The sequence below is a fragment of the Ctenopharyngodon idella genome, chromosome 23, assembly GCF_019924925.1.
Source record: "Ctenopharyngodon idella isolate HZGC_01 chromosome 23, HZGC01, whole genome shotgun sequence".
Classification (NCBI taxonomy): domain Eukaryota; kingdom Metazoa; phylum Chordata; class Actinopteri; order Cypriniformes; family Xenocyprididae; genus Ctenopharyngodon; species Ctenopharyngodon idella.
The window spans coordinates 23,759,751-23,784,506 of record NC_067242.1 but is presented as its reverse complement, the minus strand read 5'-3'; the positions used below and the strand labels follow the sequence as shown (position 1 = coordinate 23,784,506).

The window sequence follows — 24,756 nt, the reverse complement described above, 5'->3', positions numbered from 1 at the left end:
TCATTTGACGCATGTTTAGAGATCCATCCTAAAACTGCTTTGTATGAGTCTGATGTTTCTGTGTTCTAATTAAAACATTAATATGAACACAGTGATCCAGCCCGAGAGAGAGACTATATTTTACCCCGGCTGAACTTAAAGTCAGTGGAGTGTGTAAGTGCTTTTGTCTGTATGTGTGATAGGTTGAAAAAAATCTGTGCATGGTGATTGATAGCATAGAATTAAGATGTGGTATAGACAAAGTGTATATATTAATAATCCTTTACACAAGGTTGAGTTTTACACAACTGATCCCAAGCGGATAACGTTCACTTTACAGTCAGCAGTGAGAAGCGCAGCTTTGATGTCAGCTGATCTAAAGCAATGCGTAAGCGAAGAGAGACAGCAGGGCTTTTATTCTGAATGTTAAGAGTTATCACAGAGAAGAGAAATACAGACATGTAAGAACATTCAAACTTCATCTCAATATGCGCAGCAAAATCTGTGGCTACACGTTTTCATAATGAACTACATGTAACTTTTGAATTTTGTCACATCAGTCCAGGCCTCAGCAACATCAATTAGATTCACGGTAACTTGATGCTTTAGTGTGCCAACAATGGGATGTGATGTAATCAAATTTAAATCTTAAAATGCCCCCAGCACATAATAAATAGCCTAATAATCAATAATCATTGTTCTGTTTAAACCAACAGTCCCCAGATGCTGTTTAAACCAACAGTATCTTTTCCCACAAAGCCACAGATCATTTCAGCGCAATTTGGATATCATTCTCTTTGGCCACTTGCATCCTGTTTTCCACAAATATTTTACAATACAATGTAGATTTATATCTTGCCTTGTTTTTCCATAATTATCTTCACATCTCGATCTTTTATAAGAAAGCCCATTTCCCTGTTTCTGGCAGGGTGAGATGCACATAAACGTGTTTCATTGAGAAAAAGGCAACAAGAGGAGATTCGGGGTGTAGTAAAAGAGAATTACTGCCACAGAATTAGAATACGGCTCATAATTAGAATAGGAATTTTGCCACTGCCAAATTATCAGAATTATTTGCAGCTGAGAGCAGAGAGGAGATGGGAGCTGGGGTACTTTAACCTAATCGAAAGCAGAAAAAAATGTGTTCCACTTAATTAGCGGATCTCGTTTGACTAATAGCTAACTGCTCCTTTTTTAATGCAGTGAAGTTCCAACATATGAGAAAAGCGCTTGAGTCTCTATAAAAACAGAAACATGGAGTATGTGTGTTCTGCCGGTGTTCTGGCTCTTACGTCCAAACACTCTTCCACACCCCGTGTACGTGAGGAAGCCGAGTTCAAGCCAGCGCAACATGTGCGCGTTTATAGGCTGGTTGCGTCTGTCGGCAGGGAATCTCACATGGTAATGCCCAGACCCACTGAGTCTAATAAACACAGTGGAAACATGAAGTCTATGAATGCACCTGGGATCCTCTGAGAGTGATTATGAGCAGGTTATTCAGCAAAACCTGGGCATAAACTTTCTTACTTTCATAGCACAAGTTCAATGCTTCCCAGCGCAGCATTGGTGGATTTTAGCAGGAAATGAGTCATCAATTAATGTGATCTTGAATATCCACATAACTGAAATAGGCAAATAAACAAACTAAAGCATGCCCAGAATCTGCAAATCTTCTGCCAGTTCTTTAAACTGAAATCTATTTTGCATGCAACTAGGCCATAAACCACACCTAAGGTAAAATAAACACTGTAACCAAGAAATGATGTACAGTTTATGTATTCGGATTATCCTAACAAAAAGCAGGCAAGCATTTAAACTTTTAGTTAATTATAGTTACAAATACACCATAATTATACACAAAATGAAAGAAAGAAAAAGAAATCTTGCAGGTTTGGAACAAAATACTTTGCCTTAAAACAGCATTATAACTTGTTTTTACATAACCAAATGTTTACATGACAATTTTTACATACTGCTACAAAATTTACACAAAACTGTATACCCTACTAACTAGGGTTGTCACAGTATTTTAGTAGTTACGACCAATACCAGGAAAGTTCTGTGGTTATCGTTACCAATTTCGGTACCAGAGTAAAAACTGTTGAATTAAGTACTTTAAAAAATGTTGTCCAATTTTGTCTCATCTGTTGGTTATCACTGTCAATTACCACAGTTTCTGAAGACATTTAAATACAGTTGACAATCCATACACTTGCAGGAAAAGAGCCCTCCCTTTATTTAATCATTAAGGCTGTCAATCTCTAAAGCACAAGCTCACCGAATTCTGCAGTAGCACAAATACTCCTGTTACAAAAAACAAAACAAAAAAAGCTGTAAAAAAAGCTTAAAGGGTTAGTTCACCCAAAAATGTCTGTCATTAAGTACTCACCCTCGTGTTGTTCCAAAACCGTAAGGCCTTTCATCTTCAGAACACAAATTAAGATGTTTTTGATGAAATCCAAGAGGATTTTAATCCCCCTATAGAAAGCAACGTAATTACCGTCATTCAAGGTCCAGAAAGGTATTAAAGACATCGTTAAAATAGTCCATGTGATTCATTGTATTCATCGGCCAATACTGAGCCAGCGTTCAGATGTAAACACAGAAGCCTGCACTGCGTAGGAGACTGACAGGGTACACAAGAAATTTTTTAATAAATCTGTTATTTTTGTTGATTTTGCGCACAAAAAGTATTATCATGGCTTCATAACATTAAGGTTGAATCACTGTAGTCACGTTGACTATTTTAACAATGTCTTTACTACTTTTCTGGACCTTGAATAACGGTAATTACGCTGCTTTCTATGGGGGATAAAAATAAATAAATAAATAAATAAAATAACTCTTGGAGTTCGGGGCCATTCACATATCGCGTCTAAAAACGTGTGGAAAGCGCAGCCGCGCCGCTTTCTCCTTTCCACAAGCGCTTGCGCTCCCGTGGCATCTGTCGTTGCTATGCAACCATGAACTGCGCTCTCCACGAAGACGAGGAAGTATCAGCAAAGGACTAATTGATTTCTAGCCCTTACAATAGCTTTACTACTAGATATATTTATGGAGATGAGAAAAAAATCCCCACCCTGTACAGCTATGATCAGCTGTTCAACTGAGCTTTCGATGTTGTTACGGAAAGGCCGAAGCTGATCAGTTGGTTCTTGTCACATGACCTGCGGTGCGCCTGCGGCATTCTGAAAAGTTGAGATGTTTTTATCTCACCGTGGCATAGGCGCGCCTGGAAAAAAACTAGCACGGTGCACCACAAGCGCGTCGCGACCACGTCGCTTCAATTACGACGCACCTACATTTGAAATAACAAACTTGCGTGCGCAGAAGACGCGATGTGTGAACGTCCCCTTTAACTGCACAATGGCTGCTAAAAATTACAACAAAGCCAGCAAAGATTGCAGTTCAGTCTCCATGTTATTGTTAACACGGTCATCAAGGATACGCAGAGCGAACATGGGCAGCCACGCCATCGTTTGGAAAAGTCTCAGTTTTAGTCCATTTATACTGAAACGCAACCCCAGCGTTTTCAAACTAAAACGGGCTCTGCAGCGTTTTCTAAAGTCTCCGTTTGTGAGGTTCAAAAACGCCGCTGCAGTGTAAACGACAAGCGTAACCGTAGCAAAGCGTATGCGTTTTAAAACGAAAATGCACTAGTGTAAAATACCGTGAAGAAGTCCGATGACGTAGGACTGCGCAAAACTTTCCAGTTCCAGCTGGATTTCATCTTCCGCATATAAGCTTAATAAAGCCTGAACCTCCATCAGTCCATCGGTCGTATTTGTTGATTCAAATAGCAAACAACTCTTACTGCACGCACCGCAACAGACTTTTAAAAATGGTGGTTGAAATAAAATGCTGCATGGAGTCAACCAATCAGCATGTTCAGCACCCATGTCCCACCCCCAAAAGTTTCAGAACTTTGGAAAAGTACTACCTATCGAGCAGGTACTTTCTGAGGGTGTACTTTTTACCCAGAACTTCATTTAGACCCTGGTTCCTGTGTTTAAAACATACCGAGTACCACTCCAAAGTCCCAAGTTCCTGGCGAAAGTTCCTGTGGTGGAAACGTGACTTTAATTTGTGTTTCTGAAGATGTTTAACTAACCCTTATATTGTACAATGAATCTCCTATTTACATCGTATTTACACTTTGTTGTGAGAGTGCGGCTCACATTGAACAAAACAAAGCTGACAACTCTGCTACCAATCACAGATAATTGTAACTTATTTTATTAAATTTGATATTATGATCTTCTTAATGGTACTTTTAATTGTATAGTTACTTTTGAACCAAGCAAATGTTTCTTAATATTAAAAGATGGCATATAAATTTAGTTATTAGATTATATATTTATGAAGGAAAATGTAAAAAAAAAAAAAAAAAAAAAAAAAAAAAAAAACAAATATGAATAATAATAAAAAAATGAACACAAAAATGTCCCCTGGTGCTGGTAGTTGCCATGTTGCTTTAGTTATGGTGACATCTTAAATTCACCACCCTACAAAAATGTACTACATTTCTTTATTTTATCCAGTCACATAGTGTTTATACAATGCAGGCATTTATTCATTAGTTTTGATTTATTTCAACATGTCATGCTAACCTGTTAACTAAAGCCACTCAATGAGACCTAAACCCAGCACACCGCAAATACATGATCTCTTTTTCAAACAGAACCATGTGCCCTTGCACATGAGAGCAGTCACCTAACAGAAGCCTCAACACAGATGCACAAGACAGGACAGGAAGGACATTCAGAGGGACATCAGAATGCCACAAAAAAAAAAAAAAAAAAAAAAAAGCTGCAGGTTTTGACCCACTATTCACTGAATAAATCTGTACAGACTGCTGTCGCTGCAAATCCTGCTCCATACTACAAAATCCAAACCCACTGCGGCCCACAAGAACATCAGCAAACATTAAACAATTTCAGCACCAACATTTTTTCACATATAGTGGCCACAAAACGTATTTGGATGCTTAGGTCACACTAAAAATGTCTGAATGTCAATGCAATAGAAAACATTAAACAAGTGCCTTTTATTTTAATAGCACAGGCACACATTTCATGCTATTTTTTAATGTTTATTAGACTTGAAATGATAAAACAATATACACACAACTCAAAATTAAGGGGGTAAAAGTATTGTAAGTGTATTAATTGGGGGTGGGGGGAGGGATGGGGGGAGTATTGTGACACTTTGTGATTGTGGAACTTTACCGAAACATGTTCATAGGTGTTGTGATGAACACCTGTGGTTATCTGCCATTTCACTGGAAAAACAAATCCTTGGCCTTCTTGTTACAGCGTAATCCTAAGTCTAATCATAGATAAAAATCAACCATCAGCTAAGAGAAACTTGTCAAATCCACATTAGTCAATCATTATAGTCATTCAAGAGAAAATGTTTAATTCTACAAACCCAGCAAAAAAACAGACACAAAACTAAGCATGAGAAACTAAAAGACTGCACCACCTAAACTGGCCTGTGACAAGTGACAGCTCCATCACACTTTGCATCATGGGTAATTCAAACTGTGATAAAATCTGCTGTCAGCTAACTGCTTCATAGAGCCAGACATATTAATTTATTTACACAGGCAAGAAATACTACTTTAAAATTGTACTGCATGTTTATGTTGGTACTAAATACATATACACGAAAACTTCTCTCTTTTTCAAGGCTCTATCGTGGAAACATGCCTCAGATACATGTTTATTTTTGAATACAATTTTAAGGAAAACAATTATATATTAATCTGAGTTGTCCAGTTATTTATTAGTGCAGCAATCTCTTGAGACTTTCTGAACATGCTGTTGAAAGTCCATAAAAACATAACATTGACTATTCTGTCCATGGCCTTCTATTCAGTTGGACACCTCATGCTATGAAGTGCACTATGGGAAAATACACAACACAAACACACCATGATTCAGCCGCCCACCATACCATGACCGGTCAGCCGCTCTCAGGCCAACAGCTCGTCAGATTTGACAGTTCTGATTTCTGTGAAGTCAGAGGCCATCTATACAAACCTGGCCATGGAAGTCTAGCGTGTGTGCGTGTGGAGTTTTGATGGTTCCCAGGAGCCTCTCAGCACAGGAAAGGGCCCATCAGCCCCTGAGGTGACTCTACACACCTCCAGACAAAACTACCCACAGTATTACATCAGAATTGATTGACCTGTGACTCGAAGATGGAGGAACGTGGGATGTGAAACTTCAGGCATGCTCTTCTTATACATGGCTACCTCGGCGCTCACAATGAACAGCCGTAAGTTAATTACTAAAATCTACAATTAGCATACATAACAAAAACTGACTTAGGGTTGATATTTGTGATACAACACTGAGTTAAAGTGAAATGTTCTTTAAAGTCAATGCCACTGCAAATGCCATTTGCAACCTATTGTACTTGCGTAATCTTTACCACCTGCAACCAACTAGCCATAGAAAATCATGTTACTGGCTATTTAAAAGAACCCTAGTAAAAAAGAAGTGCACTTAAATGAATTGAATGTAGTGTACTTCAAACATAAAAAGTATACAACTGCACTTGCAGATAATATTAGTTAAATAAAAGGCAACTAAAGTGTAGGTAAAGAGAGTACACGTTCATGACAGTTTCTTAAGGCAATTAACTTTTTCCCCGCTACTGATGGAAATTTCCGCTCCCCCGCCATTGAAGGAATTTTTTTGGCAATCCATGTTTTCACTGTTATATGGTAGGGAGCGCTATTACGCATCTTCTGAAAAAGTACAGAATCTCCGGATCAAAACACAAGATGCAGAAACAAGCAATAAAAGCATTGCTTATGCACATGTAAAATAACATGATCATCAAACATTATATAGCATACAAATCAAAACTGAATAACTTTACCGAATGAAACGTTAACACAGGATGAAGCTCTGGGGGGTGTCAATGGAAGCGATTTACTCCATCTATGTTTCGATCATCGTTCGTTGAATCCGATCTGGACGTAGTCTTTGACAAAAATGCAATTTTCTCAGCTTTTTGTTCAAAATGTTGTTGTTTTTTTTAATGAAAATGAATGCATGAAGCTAGAATATATATATATATATATATATGCAGAGGCTCTGTTTTTTCTTTTGATGTATTGTATTGTATATATAATTTACTGTACAGTAAACATTCTGGGGCCATGAAAGTTTTAGTGAAAATGATCAAAAATGCTGATGCTAGCTGGCAACTTTTCGCTGGCAGGGAAAGACTGAAGTACACTTAAAAAAAAAAAAAAAAAAAGTAGTTTACATATAAGTCCTACTTAAGTGGGTCAAAAAACACTCAAAAGTTCTTCTAATTGCAGATAATGTAAATTTAAACTACAAATAATCCAAATTTATTTGCAATTAACATGCAGTTAAGTTCAATTCGCACTTATGTATTATTTTTTGTAATTATTTGGTATTAAAAGTATGCTAAACTTTGCTTCATTTTCACAAGGGAACACGGGAAAGAAAACTGATGTGATCCAGTGATTTAATAGAAAGCAATAGACATATTCAACGTGTATGTGGCCAATGAGAAATCACACAACTTACACACAAGGTAAAGAGAAAGAAAAAAAAAAATGGAACACAAACCGTGAAGGAAGCCATAGTGAAAGGATGGAAAGGAGTTTTGTGAAAGGAGATGGGAACAATTTTAGAGATTTTGGAAGCATTGCTCATCCTCAGGAGGAAACACAGACCCTTTATCTTCCTCTTTTTAGGACAGGAAAAGTCACAGATATAATTGATATGAGATTTGGGGGGTATATTTCAGTGTAATTAGAGTCTTGATAATTGGGCTAATTAGATATAATTGTTGTGTGAGACTGAGTTTGATTAAAACAGGTTTCCCCAAAACGAGAAAAAAAGGAAAAATATTTAGTTGACAGGATGACATCGGCGCAACATAAATACGTGCAGTAATTAATGAACAAACACAGGGATGCAATGGAAATGATTCCTGGGAAACTTAAGCCCACACATGCAGATAATAAACATTCACTCTCCCGCTCACTGAAACAGGAATCTTCGACAAGAGTTATCTGCAGAGAAACTGCAGAACGATTTCTCAAGGCAACATTCAAAGGAAACATTCAAAGGAAAAATAAGACAAACTTCTGTCACAGTATAAATAAGTCATTAACAATAGCTGCCTCTCTGTAGGCAGAACCCTTCTAAAGCAGCACCCTTACCAACATGAAACCAAGTGACCGATTTGATATAATCTACATCAATTGTCAAAAGTTTGGAATAATTAATCTGATCAAAAATGTAGTAAAAACAGTATTATTGTGAAATATTGTTCCCTATTTTAATATATTTTAAAATGCAATTTATTCCTGAATTTTCAACATCCTTTACTCCAGTCTACAGTGTTATATGGTCCTTTGGAAATGATTCTAATATGCTGATTTGGTGCTTAAGAAACATTTCTTATTATTAGTGTTGAAAACAGTTTTTGCTGCTCAATATTTTGGTGGAATGTGTGATACACTACCATTCAAACATTTATGGTAAAATATAAAAAAAGAATAGAAAGAAATTAAAGGGTTAGTTCATCCAAAAATGAAATTTCTGTCATTAATTACTCACCCTCATGTCGTTCCAAACCCGTAAGATCTTCGTTTGTCTTCGGAACACAAATTAAGACATTTTTGATCAAATCTGAGGGTATCTGATCCACACACAGGCAGCAACGACATTTGCACTATTTGAGGTCCAGAATGGTATTAAAGACATCGATAAAAAGTCAATGTGACTACAGTGGTTCAACCTTAATATTATGAAATGATGAGAATGGGTGAGTACTTAATGACATAAATTAAATTTTTGGGTGAACTAAACATTTAACACTTTTATTCAGCAATGATGCATTAAATTGATCAAACATCTATAATGTAACAAACAAATTTTTTATTTTTTATTCATCAAAGAATCCTGAAAAATATGTATCATGATATCCACATAAATATTAAGCGGTAAAAGCAGTTTTAAAAATATTGATAATAATAAGACATATTATTAATAATTGAGTACCAATAACAATCGAGCAGCAAATCAGCATATTTCTGAAGGATCATGTTTGCCATCACAGGAATAAATTCAGCTTTGCCATCACAGGAATAAAACAGAAACCAGTTCTTTTAAATTTTAATAGTATTCCACAACATTGCTACTTTTACTGTATTTTAAACCAAATAAACACAGTCTTGGTGAGCATAAGAGACTGCTTTCAAAAACATTAAATATCATTATTATTTCAAACTTCTGACCTGTAGTGTACATACTTCACACAACACATAGTGCTCCTCATGTCACATTAAGCAAACAAAAGACTTGACAAGTGATTCCAGTAGACTTTGATGTTAGCATGTTGCTAAGCTAATAATACAATACTCTAAATAGTAAAAAAAAAAAAAAAAAAAAAAAAAAAACACAAAGCAGACAATGAATATTGGGTAAAATGGTTAATGTTTAATGAGACTGAACTTACTTTTTAGTACTGAATTAAAAATTATTTTTACAATCAACATTTCCCTCAACTTTGTGACATGATGTATTCTGGGATTGCTGTATGTGTGAAGGAAAAATGTGACAATGCCTTAGATTTTGGCCAAACATCATGACATATTTTCTTGGCTCAACTAGCATTTTTCCTTTAATTCACTTTTCTTCCATATTGTGATGTATAGCCATGTGAAACGGCTTCTCGAAAGAGAGAGAAAAAAAATGTAGGGTGGGACTTGATTTTGTCCATCGGGAACTGATTGATTTTTTGATTTAATGGTGACTTTACTTTTCTAATCTGTATCTCGGAAAAAAAGATGACAGACAAACAAGCACATCAAATAAGGTGGAAGGTCTTAAAAACTCTTTTTGTTATACTTTCTACACTCTTTTCGTTCTGAAAGTCATTGAGTGCTCTTATCAATACTTGCGCTTTGATGCATTTTGTTTGTTCTTTGAAATTGTAATGTGTGGTTTAAGGTTATTACTCTGGCAAAGGTGTTTGATATGTAAATCTGGGAGAGGATCAAATGAGGAGAATAATAGAAGTCAAAGAGAAAGAACAAGAGCAGCTCTGCCCATTCAGATAAACAGCTCTCTGAGCGATACCCAGCATCCCCTGCTCTCAGTTCACTGAAAACCACTAGCCTTGAGACATGCGTTTTTGTCTGTGCTGTTTTAGACTTGGGGTGGTCATGACTTTTTCACTGTGCCTACATCAGATATAAGCGTTATATTGTGCTTATAACCATAAACAGGTATGTATATTGCAGAAATTGTAACATTATAATATTAATGACAATGTATGAATATTAATACCACTTCATTTCCACTGTGTACACATATTCTGTTTTACTATTTGCCACATCCAGATATTCCATTAATAGTAAAATAATTAAAATATGAAGTTCGAAGTTTGGGAACAATGTGGAACAAAGTATTTAAAAAAAAAAAAAAAAAAAAAAAAAAAAAACTTCAAATCTTTAGCTTCTTAAAATAGCACAGCAAACCCTGGTCATTCTCTCAGATTACAGAATGAGATGTATCCTGGGATGCATTTAAACAGTACTGAAGGAGTTCCCTTGCTGGACATCTGACCTTCTTCATTTTTCTGATTTTTTTCATTATTACAATTTTAGTTTTGTAAAATTAATATGCACAATTTATTAAACTTAAGTCAATAATTCAAGCCTTTAAATTAAATAATTTTTAACATACAAAAAAAAAAAAAAATCAGTCAAATGTGTCCAAATATGCAAGTGCTAATGCACAAGTCATTACATGCATTACCCATCAGGGCACTACTCTACCAATGTGTTAAATATGAACAAGCTAATACTCAAGTAATACTTTACAAATATAATAATAGAGATAAATATTGATTTTATTGATTAGTTGTCATGAAAAAAAAAACTCACATTTCATTATGTAAAGTTTACTTAGTAATACAGCATGCTCAACACTGTTTGTTTGGAGTTTTAGTCAGCACACATTGTACTTTCAGAGGTCAGTCAAGCGGGCTGAGCACCAACTCATACGGATTTTCCATGCAAACAAATGGGACAGCAGTTATCAATAAACTGTGGCTGTGAACTGTCAACACCTCTCTCTGAGCCAAACGCATTTCACAGCAGAAAAAAAAAATAAAAAAAATTCAAATGTAACATCAGAGTCTCTGCTGATTCTCTAGATGGCAGTAATATGCCTCACTCATTCACATATCACATCAAAACTGTACATAAAGACGGCATGTTATCACGTGAGGGAGGTGGGGGTTATGTCTGATCTTTCATGCTCAGGTACATTCAAATGATTCTTCAAATTCAGTTTTGACTTTTAATCTCGCAAAATGAAACCCTTCAAACTGTTCAAACATTTACATGTACAGCACGTCCTGGAGAGAAAAAAAATAATAAAAAAAAATAAAATATATATATATAAATTCTAACAAATATAATAATATAATATTACTGTTGTAGCAAATTGAACTTGAGCAAAAAAGTTATTAGAGACAAAAAAGCTTAAAGGGTTAGTTCACCCAAAAATGAAAATTCTGTCATTAATTACTCACCCTCATGTCGTTCCACACCTGTAAGACCTTCGTTCATCTTCAGAACACAAATTAAGATATTTTTCATAAAATCCGATGGCTCAGTGAGGCCTGCATTGCCAGCAAGACAATTAACACTTTGCAGTGCTCAGAAAGCTACTAAAGACATATTTAAAACAGTTCATGTGACTACAGTGGTTCAACCTTAAAGTTATGAAGCGACGAGAATACTTTTTGTGTGCCAAAAAACAAAATAAGGTCTTTTCTACAATATCTAGTGATGAGCAATTTTAAAACACTGCTTCATGAAGCCTCGAAGCTTTACAAATCTTTTGTTTCGAATCAGTGGTTCGGAGCGTGTATAAGCTGCCAAAGTCACGTCTCCCCAGTGGTGAACCATTGAAATTTCGAAACACTTATGACGTAACGAAGCCTCGTTTACTGAAATCACATGACTTTGGCAGTTTGATACGCGCTTCGAACCAATGATTCGAAACAAAAGATTTGTAAAGCTTCACGAAGCGGTGTTTTGAAATTGCACATCACTAGATGTTGTCGTTATTTTGTTTCCTGAGCCATCGGATTTCATCAAAAAATATCTTAATTTGTGTTCCAAAGATGAACGAAGGCCTTACAGCGGTGGAAAGGCATGAGGGTGAGTAATTGATGAAAGAATTTTCATTTTTGGGTGAACGAACCCTTTAAAGCTGCTATAACCCTTAATTGTAATTGCATAAGTTAATTCATTCATTATTTAAAAAAAGCATACATAATATACATATAATACACAGGTATAAATGTATTTTATATAATGTATTTTATATGTAATTACATTTTTTTTTTTTTTTTTTTTAATCATCCTAGGGGACAGAAAAGTTACCCTTTTTGAAGAATCACCCATGTACAAGCACCTACACACATGCACAAATGTTTACAACCTAATGATGGTGTAACAGAGTTTGCATCCAGTAAAATGAATAAAGGTGTTTTCTCTAAAATCAGTATGATCTCCTCAGGATTTGGTTATGTGAGAACTACAAGAATTAAAAAAAAATAAATAATGCGTTTTGCATTTCAAAACAATGTGAATAAACAAAGAAACAGTCGATTGAATTGTATTTCAGACTGCTTGCATGAAAGACAGCGAGGCTAAACTGTGCCTGTCGATGTCTGGCATTACTTTTTGAAGTCCTTTACCGTGCTTTAGGTTAGTAGTTGTGCTCCAGCCCCTCTCTTCTCTGATGTGTGGCCTGAGTTTCATTTGATTTCCTCTCATACTTACAGCAGCACAGCTTCTGATCTTGTTTAATACTAGTCCAGCGGCAACAAATTACCAATTTTCTGAAATGAGCAGAGGTAGGCAGCTCTAAATCCTATAAAACGAGTCGCTCTTTCTTTCTTCTCAGAGAAATGTACAGCGTTGGCAATAATTCGGGCAAAATCAAAATAAAAACACACCTCAATTTTTCCCTCTGTGGATTTAGGCGAGCGGCTTTCATCGCAGGCACGTGCAGTGAAATTTAGGTAAGTGTTTTGTGAAATGCAATTTGACGAGGCCGTTTATAAGATTTGTTCAGTGCTGCTGTTTGTGTCGGTGTGTTTTCACTCCTGTTTTCTCATTAATATCAAATGCTGTAAGCCACAATAAAACGGAGAAAACACTCATTCGTAGGCCTGCTTGTGCACTTTGCATCACCAGAGAAAAAGCAATTATCCACAGCACAAGGTTTTATGTGTTGCCGATGTTAACGTTACCTTGATCCCTTCAATAAAAACACACATTGAGTTTGACAATAAAACGACATTCATATTGCGGACAGCGACATTCATATTGAGCCTCAAATAAATCATGCAAGCGGATGAGTGTTAATATATGCACTGCGAAAAAGCTGCAGTATTATAGGGTTACAACTCAACAATAACAATTTTCAAAAAATATTGGAAAATTAGGTGGTGTGATTTATGTATAATCTCTGCATAAAAGATGAAATATTCAAAATATTAGGGTTGTGTGTGTGTGTTTATATATAGGCCTTGTTTATCCAGACACTGACACAGCATACTACTGTAGTGTGTGCACTACTTCTGCAGTATGCCGTGCCCAGCAAATGCAAATTTTGCAGAGGCATGAATTTGCCCAATGCCCTAATATATTTACCAAAATAACGGCATACTGTTGTAACACTGTATTCCACAATGCAATGCAACTAACTTGAACTTGCATTTTCAGTGTGTCAAGACATAAAAAGGACATAAAAACCACTATACTTTTTAATTATTATTTTCAAAATGGCAACTTTACACCAAATGCTGAATTAAACCTCATGCAGGTCATGTGATGACAAAGATACTGATGTTTGAAATGTTTATCATGGCATAATGCCTACTGTTCCACATGTGCAGTATGCAGTAAGTATGCTATTATTCCATTTCTAAACATATCTATATATACCTATAGACATGAAATTGGCCTTGAGAAATGACACTTACCGCACGGAGAAGGTGAACTGGTCCAGCTGATCTTTAGGGAGAGGTTTGAGCGCCTCACTGTTTCTCTCGATTATCTTCTTCTGCCTGCCGCTCTGATCGGAGAGACACATGTGCATGTCATTTGTAATCAGAGCAGGAAACAGTTGCAGTGATTTATCTTGGGAATACAATGATAGCAGTACACTTCACCCTGACATCATCTCTCAAACACACACACACAAAACAATCAGCACAGGAAACAAATGACATTCACATTACAGACAACATCTAATCAAAGTTGTGGCAAAGACAGAGATAGGATTAAATGAAAAGAAAGACAGTCACAAAAAAATAAAGACAAAAACATGAAATGATATGTTTAAAAGAGCGCACCCAGTATACGCAAACTACTGAAATCAACTAGTAATTATGACTCATTATGAGAATCTATAAAAAATATCATGAGTTTGCTTCCAACACAGGTTATTCCAAAAAAAAAAAGGCATCATATTAATGCTGCCTCAAGACAATTGCTCCCTGGGCGCCACAGTAAAAATGCCTGCCCATTGTGTTGCTGCCTATAGTGTTGTTAGCTTAGCAACATGCTAATTATAAACTATTCATTTGAGTCAAGTCTCCCATGAGTTTCTGCATATGTAGTGTGTTCCTAATTGGTCATTTATGAGGTTCCATATCACTTAGAAGGTAGTTAGATCTCTGGGTTTTGGAACACGGCTTTTGGATGCTGTGTAGACTTTGGAAAGCATTTCATATAATTTATATGTCATTTATGAAGGGCTGCCCTACAGTCACAAAAATTACTGCATGCAATTAAATCAAATCACTATATTCATAGAATAAATTTAAAACATGAACTGGCAACAAACAAGATCTTCTTCTCTAAAAATGTGTATAATGCTTCATTCAACAACATGATCTGCCACAAAACATCTCCAGACTGGCCTGCTGAAAATCTGAAGAGGAAAATGTTAAGGCTGTTGGAAGACTTTTTTTTTTACCAAAATCTTACCATTATTTAGAAGGTGTCAGGTTTTTCAGTGAGTCAGGGGAACTAGCCAATTAGAAACTCTCAGAATCTCTGCCTGTCAATCATTTTGCGCATATGATTTTGCTGATGTATTTTTGGAGGGTGGGATTGAGAAGCATGTGGTTAGAATTAGAAAAATAGCAGAAGTTAGCCAAACGGCTGAAATCACTTAAAGCACAGAAGAGTCATATGCAATAAAAAGGAAAATCAGAGAGATAAAATAAATACAAGTTAAAATGGACATTTTGGACCCAGTTATATTTTTAAAACTGCAGATTGTGACAAACAACAACCAGAATCGTTATCTGCAGAATTAGCCAGCTATCCTCTTATAATGAACCACAATGTGGCTTTTAAATCAGCAATAAAATCAACACCACTCAATACATTTTAACCGAAAACCCAACTGTGTCAGCAGGTTATTAAACTCTGTAACTGCGTTCTGAACCTTCCAGCACCAGGGCCATAACCACCATAGACATTGAGGGTATATGGTCAAGTCCCTCCCAATAATCAGATTGGGACCAGGCCAAATTGTCCCGCCAGTAAATGATACTCTTGATGCTGCTCTGCTGCACTCCATTTAGCACCGCTCTGTTTGTTGTCTGTAGGTTTCTTGTCATATTACGTCTTTTTGAATTGAACATTTTCCTTTATCATTTATGTAATTCATCATGCAATGTATTTCATTCCTAATTAAATGTAACAAGATAAACATTAATGTAGCCGTTTTTCAGCTTATTACCCCCACACCCAAGACCATATAGTCTCTCTTCAACACACTGATGAAAACAGAGGTGTACTTTCTTAAAGTAGTAAAATCATGCATATGCATTTAAAAATAGATTCCAAACTTTTTCAAACTGGATAATGACAAACATATTCAAATTCTACTTTTTGTTCTCTTTCAGGCCAGTCGCTTAACTTTACTGGGCTGGACCAAACCCAGATACACTGAGTACTAGAGACCCAGCAGTTCTAAAGCACTAGAGTTTGGCAATATAATAATTTTATTACAGTCTCTCTAATACAGCACTATTCACTCAGAAACAGGGGTAGATAGGACAAAACAAGGCAAAAAAATGGGGGTCTAATTCTGAGCTTGAGCATACAGCAGTCTTGAGCCGGGTATTACAGCAGTCTTGTCACAAAAGGAGTCATTCTGAGCTGTAGCAGAGAATAACACTGGGTGCTAATATTGTTGGTTAGTCTGACATTCAGTCTAGTGCACTAGGCCCTTGAGTTGGCTCAGACGTGCTGCTGCAGCACAGATACTGCTTGCATCTACATGTCAATAATTTCCCCATATGAAGGATCACTGTCAAACTATATATGTCACTATGTTGAATTTAATGGCTGGCTTTCAGGTTTAGGCAGGTATGACATTATTCACATCACTATTCTGGTGAAGATTGGCTGACTTTGATAATAAGAGAAATCAAAAACAGGCAGGAATACAAATATTACATAAAAAGTCAAATGTGTTCCAGAAAAAGTATTTAATGAATATCCTCTTGAAATTGAATACTTTCATTTAAGCCTTTCAAATGATCAGTTATTTATTATACAAATTGGTAACAGCTGACAATTTAAGATCATCCCCTCTGGATAAAATTTTCATTAAAGGGGTGGTATAATGCCATTTTTACACAATGTAAAATAAGTCTCTGATGTCCCCAGAGTGTATGTGAAGTTTTAGCTCAAAGTACCCCACAGATAATTTTTTTATAGCATGTTAAATTTGTCACTTTTTGAGGGTGAGCAAAAACGCTCAGTTTTTGTGTGTCCCTTTAAATGCAAATGAGCTTCTGCTCCATAAGCAGAGGGCGGGGTTTCAAGAGCTTGTGTTAGCACATAGTATTAGCAGCGCGGATTACCTCACGAAGACTCGCTGAAAATGTCAGAAACAGTTCAGCTTTTTATGTTCAAACCGAAGTCGGACAATGATGGAGAAACTCAAGAAGAAGTGACAACATGTAGAATGCAACAGGACATTTCAAAATGGTTAGTTGCCTAATTTATGTAGCTGAAGTGGGATATCTTGAAGTCATTGATTAGCATAATCTGTTATGATAATCCATAAATCACTCATGTGGGAACTGTTGTAAGATGCCTACAGAGCCAGAGAATATATGCTGCATGAAGATAGAACAGGTATAGTTTAGATTAATTAAGGTTAACTTATGTTGGCATCTTTCTTTTATGACATGCTATTGCATTTGTGGTATGTACTGTATTGCAATAACATGGCCTTACCCCCTCTGTTGCATGTGTCTCGGGGCCAGGGTTTATGTAAGTTTTAGGGTTAGTGATGTCACCAACCCGGGAAAAAGCTTGTTGTAGTCCCTACCAGCCATTTATGTAGTCCTTAAACAGAGAATTCTTTAAAAGAAAATATCTTCCTTTGCTTTGAAATTTAAGCATTGTAAATTTACAGATGTTGTTCATGCTCTAACAGCAACATTACAAATCATAAATCATAATGAACCACCCCTTTAACTTGAAGAGTTCACTTCATGAAAGGATGACATTGTCAAACAAAGTTAATAATAAATATTATTTATTATGGAATTGTTACTTTAAAGCAGTAGCGGACAGTAACAAATTATTTTACTTTGTTTCTGTACTTTAGCACATTTTTCAAGTAGGTGTACTTTATAGTTTTTTTTTTTGGGAAACCTTTACTTTTATTAAACTACATTACATGAAAACATGTAATTCCTCGTTATTTTGAACTGAAAAAATTGTCAACTGTTCCTAGACGCAATAGTCTCCAATTCGTGGAAGAGCTGATTCTTTTCGAATAACCTGTTAAATCGGTTTGTAAATCACACTGAACGATTAATTTGTTAATTGGACCAATCCGATTGCATCTGTTCTTGAATCAACAACTCACTGATTCAAATGATCTGGTCAGAGGCACACAGCTGGCCTCGGGGCCCACACAAGTATGCGTTTCCCCCAGTGAGCCTTCTCGCACAGACACTGTGCAATGTTAGGGAGGATGAGGAGCAGATCCCAATTAGTCTGACGTAACGTCAAATGTGACTGACTGAAAGGAAACATCTCGGTTACTATTGTATCCCTTGTTCCCTGAAGGAGGGAACAGAGACATCACGTCCTGTCGCCGCAATTGCTGTACCACCGCTGAACGGCCAGGACACCGTCTCGGCTTCTCAGCATAAACTTGAAGTCCGAATACAAGCGCGCTTCCTTGTATGCCCGCTTCACGGGGCGGAGCACGCAATGCAAATCTCGCACACCAATGTCCATTGGCTCGTTTAGTTTACACTCGAAGGTGATTGGGCTCTCAAGCGAGATTCCAATTTGTCAGTTCAGTTCTGACGTAACGTCTCCATTCCCTCCTTCAGGGAACTAGGGTTACAATAATAACCGAGATGTTACAAATATTCAGTCGTGTTTGTTCTTAGTTTTATTTTCATGGACTTTTAGTTTGTATCCATTAGTCAAATGTGTTCCTTTGTTTGATTTTCCCACCACTCTTTAGTTGTGTGTTTAGTTATGGTTACTGATAGCATTAGTTCATTTAGTTCAGCTGTGTTTCATTAATTACCTTGTTTAGTACTTCTATTTAAGTTCTTCCTTTTCCTGTGTTCAGTGTCCGGTTAGGGTTAGGGAAGAGTTGAGCCAGAGCCCAACTAAGAGAGGACAGCGCCGACCATCACCCCGTAGTCGGAGCCACAGAGTGAGTGTGAGCCAGTGACATCAGCAGCAGAGGGAAATCTGGTGGAAGTGGACATGAAGGACAGGCTACTTCGTCAACCTGTATGGACTATGAATTACCACCATTGTGTCAAGCTGCCATCCCTCACCGCACAGCTCAGTGAATCCTCCAGCCCCGCCTCAGCTGGATGCCTGCAGCCTTTCGCCTTCCCTGCTGATGCCTTTGCAGCGATGTGAAGCCTCGGTTCATGCAATCCCCAGCCTTGCCTTGGCTCCGCCTCTGGCCTCTGATCCCTCCACTGCACCTCGGCCCGTCGACCTGTCAGCTCCACCTTGGCTCCTCCAACTTTCCTCTCCACCAGAGACCCTCAGTCTTGCGGCTCCACCGGGTTCCCTTATCCCACCGGCTCCACCTTGGTCAGTCATCACTCGTACACCACGGACTTACGAACCTTCCGCTACACTTAGCCTCTCCCCCCCTACAGCTCCAGTGGGTTTCTCCTTCCCTCCGGCTCCACCTCTGTCCTCAGTCACACCGGCTCCGCTTCAGTCCTTGTGCACTCTGGCTCTGCCTCAGATGCTCATCGCCACGACTCCGCTCAGGTCTCCAGTGCCAGTGGTGTCACACAGTACCATCAGCTCTTCGGCTGCGCTCTGGGATCTTTGATTTTCCCACCACACTTTAGTTGTCATGGTTATGGATATGATTAGTTCAGCTGTGTTTCATTAATTACTTTGTTTAGTACTTCTACTTAAGTTCTTCCTTTTCCTGAGTTCAGTGTCCAGTCTCATCTGAGAAAGTGTGTTTGGATTCTACTTTCTGTTACTGTGGTATTTTGGTAGGTATTATAGGTGCTGATGGTCGAACACCATCAGCACACCAACACCAACACCAACCAATTGTTTTTAAACACATTATAAATGTAAAAATGTATTGCTGAAACACATCACAAAGACTGTGAACTATGTAGTACTGAATTGTGGAGTTAGACCGTTAAACAGTTTTTCACCAATTCTGTGTTCAGGGTTTTTTGCGCGGGGCTAACACAGTGGCTTGATGAGCACTGGCTAAAAAGTGTCACTGATGAGCACAGCGTTTTACTCAAAGTTGAACATTCTTCAACTCGAGGCAGTAAAAAAAGACGCTCAGTGCCTTGTTACGCTCCTGGCATTTAAAAAAACGCAGCACTTCCATTGAAAACAATTCGAAAAGTACGCTAGCCGCTGGAAAAAACGCTTTGGTGGACACGCGGTCTAACAATATAATAACTACAACATATTAGCATCAGTGGCTTGCCCGCTCAATTGCAAATTACTGCCATTACCGTTAGTTACTACAGCCTACATTTTGCTATCTAGCTATGCCTTCGTCACGCAAATGTATATTACCTCGTTGCCATAATACACAAAACAGCTTGGTCCCCTTATTTAAATTTTCTAAACATGATGATATGAAGAAAAGGTGGATTAATTTTGTAAAGAGCCATCTTGATGGAGAGCTGACACCCGCCTCTGCAGTGATAATTTTACACCGGATAGTTTTACAAACTTTCATCAGAGACAACTGAGATTCACTGATAATCCACTGTTATTGGTGAATGGGGCTGAGCCAACTATCTCCCGCCTCGACCTTCATCCTCCCGTCCCGCCAACAACCGATGATATGGGGCTGGATTGACTACCTCCTGTCCCGGCCTTCATCCTCCCGTCTCGCGGCGCCAACATCTGGTACCACAGTCGGCAGTACGTGCACCTTGTGTGACCTTGAGTGTAAGTTGCCTTGTGTGCTTGTTATAATTAGTAGGTAGTCCACAGTAACTCTACTAAATTTTACAACCCTCTAACGTGATTCTTTTGTTTATATGCATCAGTATGTTCGTGGTTTTAGGTTTTAGCGCAGACAGCGGACATGCCTCCAGCGTTTGAGAGCAGAGAATACTGCTTATTTTTCAAGATTTTGATAACATTTCATTTACTTGGCGTTTTTTTTTAATCATTCAAAACACATTTTTCTGTGGTGTGACAAACTCAGAACACATATTTTAATATTGCTTTACACAGACTTTAAAACTAGGTAAAAAATAAACATAACGTTAAAAAAAAAAAAAATAGCCCCGTTCTCCGTAAAATGTTAACACATAATGTGACATCTGGTTTTATACCATATGTTTATATTTGTCAACACACATTTACACACATTTAGTTTTTCCTTATTTTGATATACTATTTGTTATTTTCACTTGTTTGCACACTTTAATTAGGCAATCAGTAATTATCAGTAGTAGTTTATAGTGTATGACAAGTTTTCACCATCTAATAAAATGTTTTCTTATTTGCAGATCAATACATATTAGGTGTCTGCATAATCTTCCTTAATCTAGTAAAATTGCATTAAAAACAAATACTTTGCACTTTTACTCAAGTAAATTTTTAAAAAGAGTACTTCATACTTTTACTGGAGTAATATTTCATTAGGGTATCTGTGCTTTTACTCAAGTACTTGATTTGTGTACTTCGTCCACCACTGCTTTAAAGGGGAGGGGGAAAATGGTAAAAGCATGTTGACATGCCTGATGACATAAAATATTAATACATTAATAATATATTATGCAAACTAAAATCTAAATAAATCTTTAGACATGTATAAAATGGACACAAATGGCACCAATTTTGTAGAACGACCCATTTTCTTTACCTGAAAATCAAACCCACGATTTCTGCATTGAAACTTATTTCAATAAACAGATTTAAGTGTTGATCATGACAGTATGGATAATGAGGATAATTTCTAATAAAATGTGCACAAGTCAATTCCTGTAATTTATCTGCAGATGCATATTGTAAACAGGAGTTTAAAAGTTACTGGCACCTCATGACAACAATAACAACACAAAGACAAAAAGTGGCACGAGAGAACACAATGCACGGCCATGCGACATAAGAAACCAGCACCAGATCATCACTGAGAAGTCATTCTGCAATTACCACTTCAAAGTGTGGCAGGTAATGCCGCAGCTTTGATTCATTTAGCTTAAGTTCTGTGGAGCACGGGAAAAGGCATGTTGGGAGTGGTTGGAGAGAGAGAGTGTGCCGGGCTGGCACTGCTGATTTCACAGAATTTGAGCTGTTATGGCTTGTCGAGCACATCAAAACTAGCTTTGAAGAATGAAAAATACCTGTTAGTGTGAAATGTATTTTGACAAATCTCAGATAATAAGGGGAGTATAGGGAGGCAAGAGGGAGGAGCAGCAAAGGCGTCATGCACCCATGCACCCTTTTTTTTTTTTTTTTTGGAGGGGGCACCAGTGGAGGTCCTGGCTCACTTGGTGCCTTAGGCTAGATAAGACATGACTAAAGGAAAAAATAATTAAAAATAATAATAATAAAAAACTTGTAACGTAATTACCCAAGATAAAACCTGTGTGTGTGTGTGTGTGTGTGTGTGTATTATACTATAGTATATTAACTACATCATACTTGTTAGTGAAATGTTTTTGTTTCGTCTTTTTTTATTTTTTTATTTTAAAGTTTCATGAGATTCCATGGAAATAGACAATTTTCACTGTGTGCAGTATACATACTATACCAAATATAATATGGTAGTACAGTAGAATGAGTCAAACACTTATTAAGAATTTATATTAACAATGTTCTTTATTAACAAATTATAGTTGTTCTTCTTTTGCACTCTTTTATGTCTACTCGACTAAATGTTAGGGGGCACGTGTCCTGAGTTTGAATGGCCATGATGCCTCTAAGGAGAAGTGAGAAAGATGGTCCATATTTAAGGTTAGAATATCTCCTCAGACAGAAAGTTACCTTGCTATGAATTCCGGCCTTGGTTTTCTCAGCGATGGGTCGGTTTGACTGGTTGCTGGGCTCAGAGGCTGACACAGCTCCGGTGGGGCTCTTACCTGCAATAACATTACAAACATCCCTTTATTCTTGTAAGGTAGAATATAACTTATGATCTATGATTTATGGTTTGATTAATTAAACGAGGATTGCATAATCTAATACCTTAGCTGACAAAGCCAAAGCCAAAGCCAAAAAAAAAAAAAAAACCTTCGTATGGCACACCTTTGGCACAAGTTAAAATAAAATAATGAAATAAAAATAAAAGGATCAAATTTTAATGCATAATTTTAGCTTCTTTTTTTTAAAAAAAATTCTGAAATAAGTGAAAACAAAAGGATATAAATGATACACTACATACATAAAGCAGAAAGATGAGAACACTAAATGTCTGTAGACGTTCAACAACAAACAAAATGTACAGCTAAAAAAGTGATGAAACTTTCTCTTCACATATATTCTGTTCTTCCTCTCTCACATCATCAACATCTCTGAGCCCAACCTCTCCTTTTTTCATTGCTCTAATGCACACAATTAGACATGATGAAAAATCGAAAAAAAATTAAATTTAGTTGTAATACATTTTGCCATTCTTCCTTCCTTTGGAAAATTACTTTTGAAGTGTTTTCTCTCGCTCTCCGTCTGTAATTTAAATGGTAAGCTGCCAGATGTGTGTCTCATGCTTGAAGTGCAGGAGCTTTGCATTATTTAGCATATTAACATTCACAGAATTTAAAAAGAGGGTTCCTGCATTGCCTGGAGCTTCCAATTAAGTAAACCTTAGCTTGATACATGTAAAAATTTTACCATGAGAAACTTTTTTCATTGCGTTTTTCTCTTCGCCTCAGCCAGTCACATCTATATAATAAATATGGAAACTTCCCAGATGATATAATTTTTCTCTTGCTGCGGGATTAAATATATCAGTAATAATAACTTTTAAATATAGGCAACATATCAGGAAGGCTTCAGAAGACTCAAATAGGTTTTAATAGCAGGAGCGTTCAGGGCTGGTATGTCCTCTGTGCTGTTTTTGAACTGATATTACTCTTAATCTCAACGCAGATGTAGGTTTTAATTACAAGTTTTTCTAGTAAACATTTGAGATGCCTACAGGTAAAAGCCCTACCTTAACATAAATATGGGTGGTTATTTCATTATAATGAATGCATAATCATGTTCAGTTGGATGGCATACCTCTGATGCGCTGACTTTTCACTGTAGTGACAAGCCTTAAAAAATACCGTACGAAACGGAAACAAATTATAGGCATTTTCTACTGCTAGTCAAAAAGTGTGGGAAGGGAAATTTGTCTTCTACGGAAGATGTGTCAGTCTGTTTTCTCTTGGAAGAGACACAGTTAATGACCCACGAAACCATATGGAGTTATATTTTAAAAAAGGTTTATTCAAAACCTTCAAGTTATGAGACCGACCCCAGTGGCTCGCTGCCATTCACCATCGGTGTGTTTGATTCATAATGGTTTTGTAATAATTTTTTCACATGGTTGCTTCCAACAGTTCATTCCAATGTACCAGGGGAGTTAATGGCCTATTTTCTTTTCAATGCTTAAACTTTCTGCACTGTATTATTATTTTGTCCAACATGTTGAACATTAAAGAGTCTGGATGGCAACAATGCATTAATTAGCTCTGACAATGACGTTACATCTCCAAGGTAAAAGGTAACCAATACAAATGCTGACAACTACGCAAACGTTTAGCACCATACAACAATCTATAGCTTTTTACAGGTAACATCACTTAAATCAAGCATAGAATGTAAATTTGCAATCAATTAAAAGTTTTTTTTTTTCCCCCCAACAATAATACTTTAGACATGCAGCACCAGAATTTAAAAAAAAAAAAAAAAAAGATACTGACACAATAATAAAGACATTAGCCTTACATAAACTAAAGACCCCTGTCTCTGCCGTGTGCAGTGCATGAAATTTTTCTAAGCTTTCGCCTGTTCCGATCTACGGCCTGCAGCAATGTGGAGCAAAAGCCTGCCCTCCACCTCTGTTCTGTGTCCAGAGACTGTAATCCCTGTCAGCAGAGCATTCTGCCTGCCTTTACACCACGATCATGCATGTTTTAATGGGCCAGCCAACACAACTTTGCAACTTTGCCTTTAATTAT

General features: G+C 37.0%; 1 protein-coding gene across 6 annotated transcripts in view; it reads right to left on the bottom strand.

Moving 5' to 3' along the window:
- Positions 1–24,756, bottom strand: part of ofcc1 (orofacial cleft 1 candidate 1) — a 116,014-nt gene that overhangs the window by 48,757 nt on the left and 42,501 nt on the right. For all 6 annotated transcript variants that reach the window (XM_051881840.1, XM_051881839.1, XM_051881843.1 and 3 more), the window contains 2 exons: positions 22,580–22,674; positions 14,050–14,141 (listed from right to left, as the gene is read on the bottom strand). In XM_051881840.1, the coding sequence (XP_051737800.1) occupies positions 14,050–14,141; positions 22,580–22,674 (187 nt within the window). The remainder of the gene's footprint in view (positions 1–14,049; positions 14,142–22,579; positions 22,675–24,756) is intronic.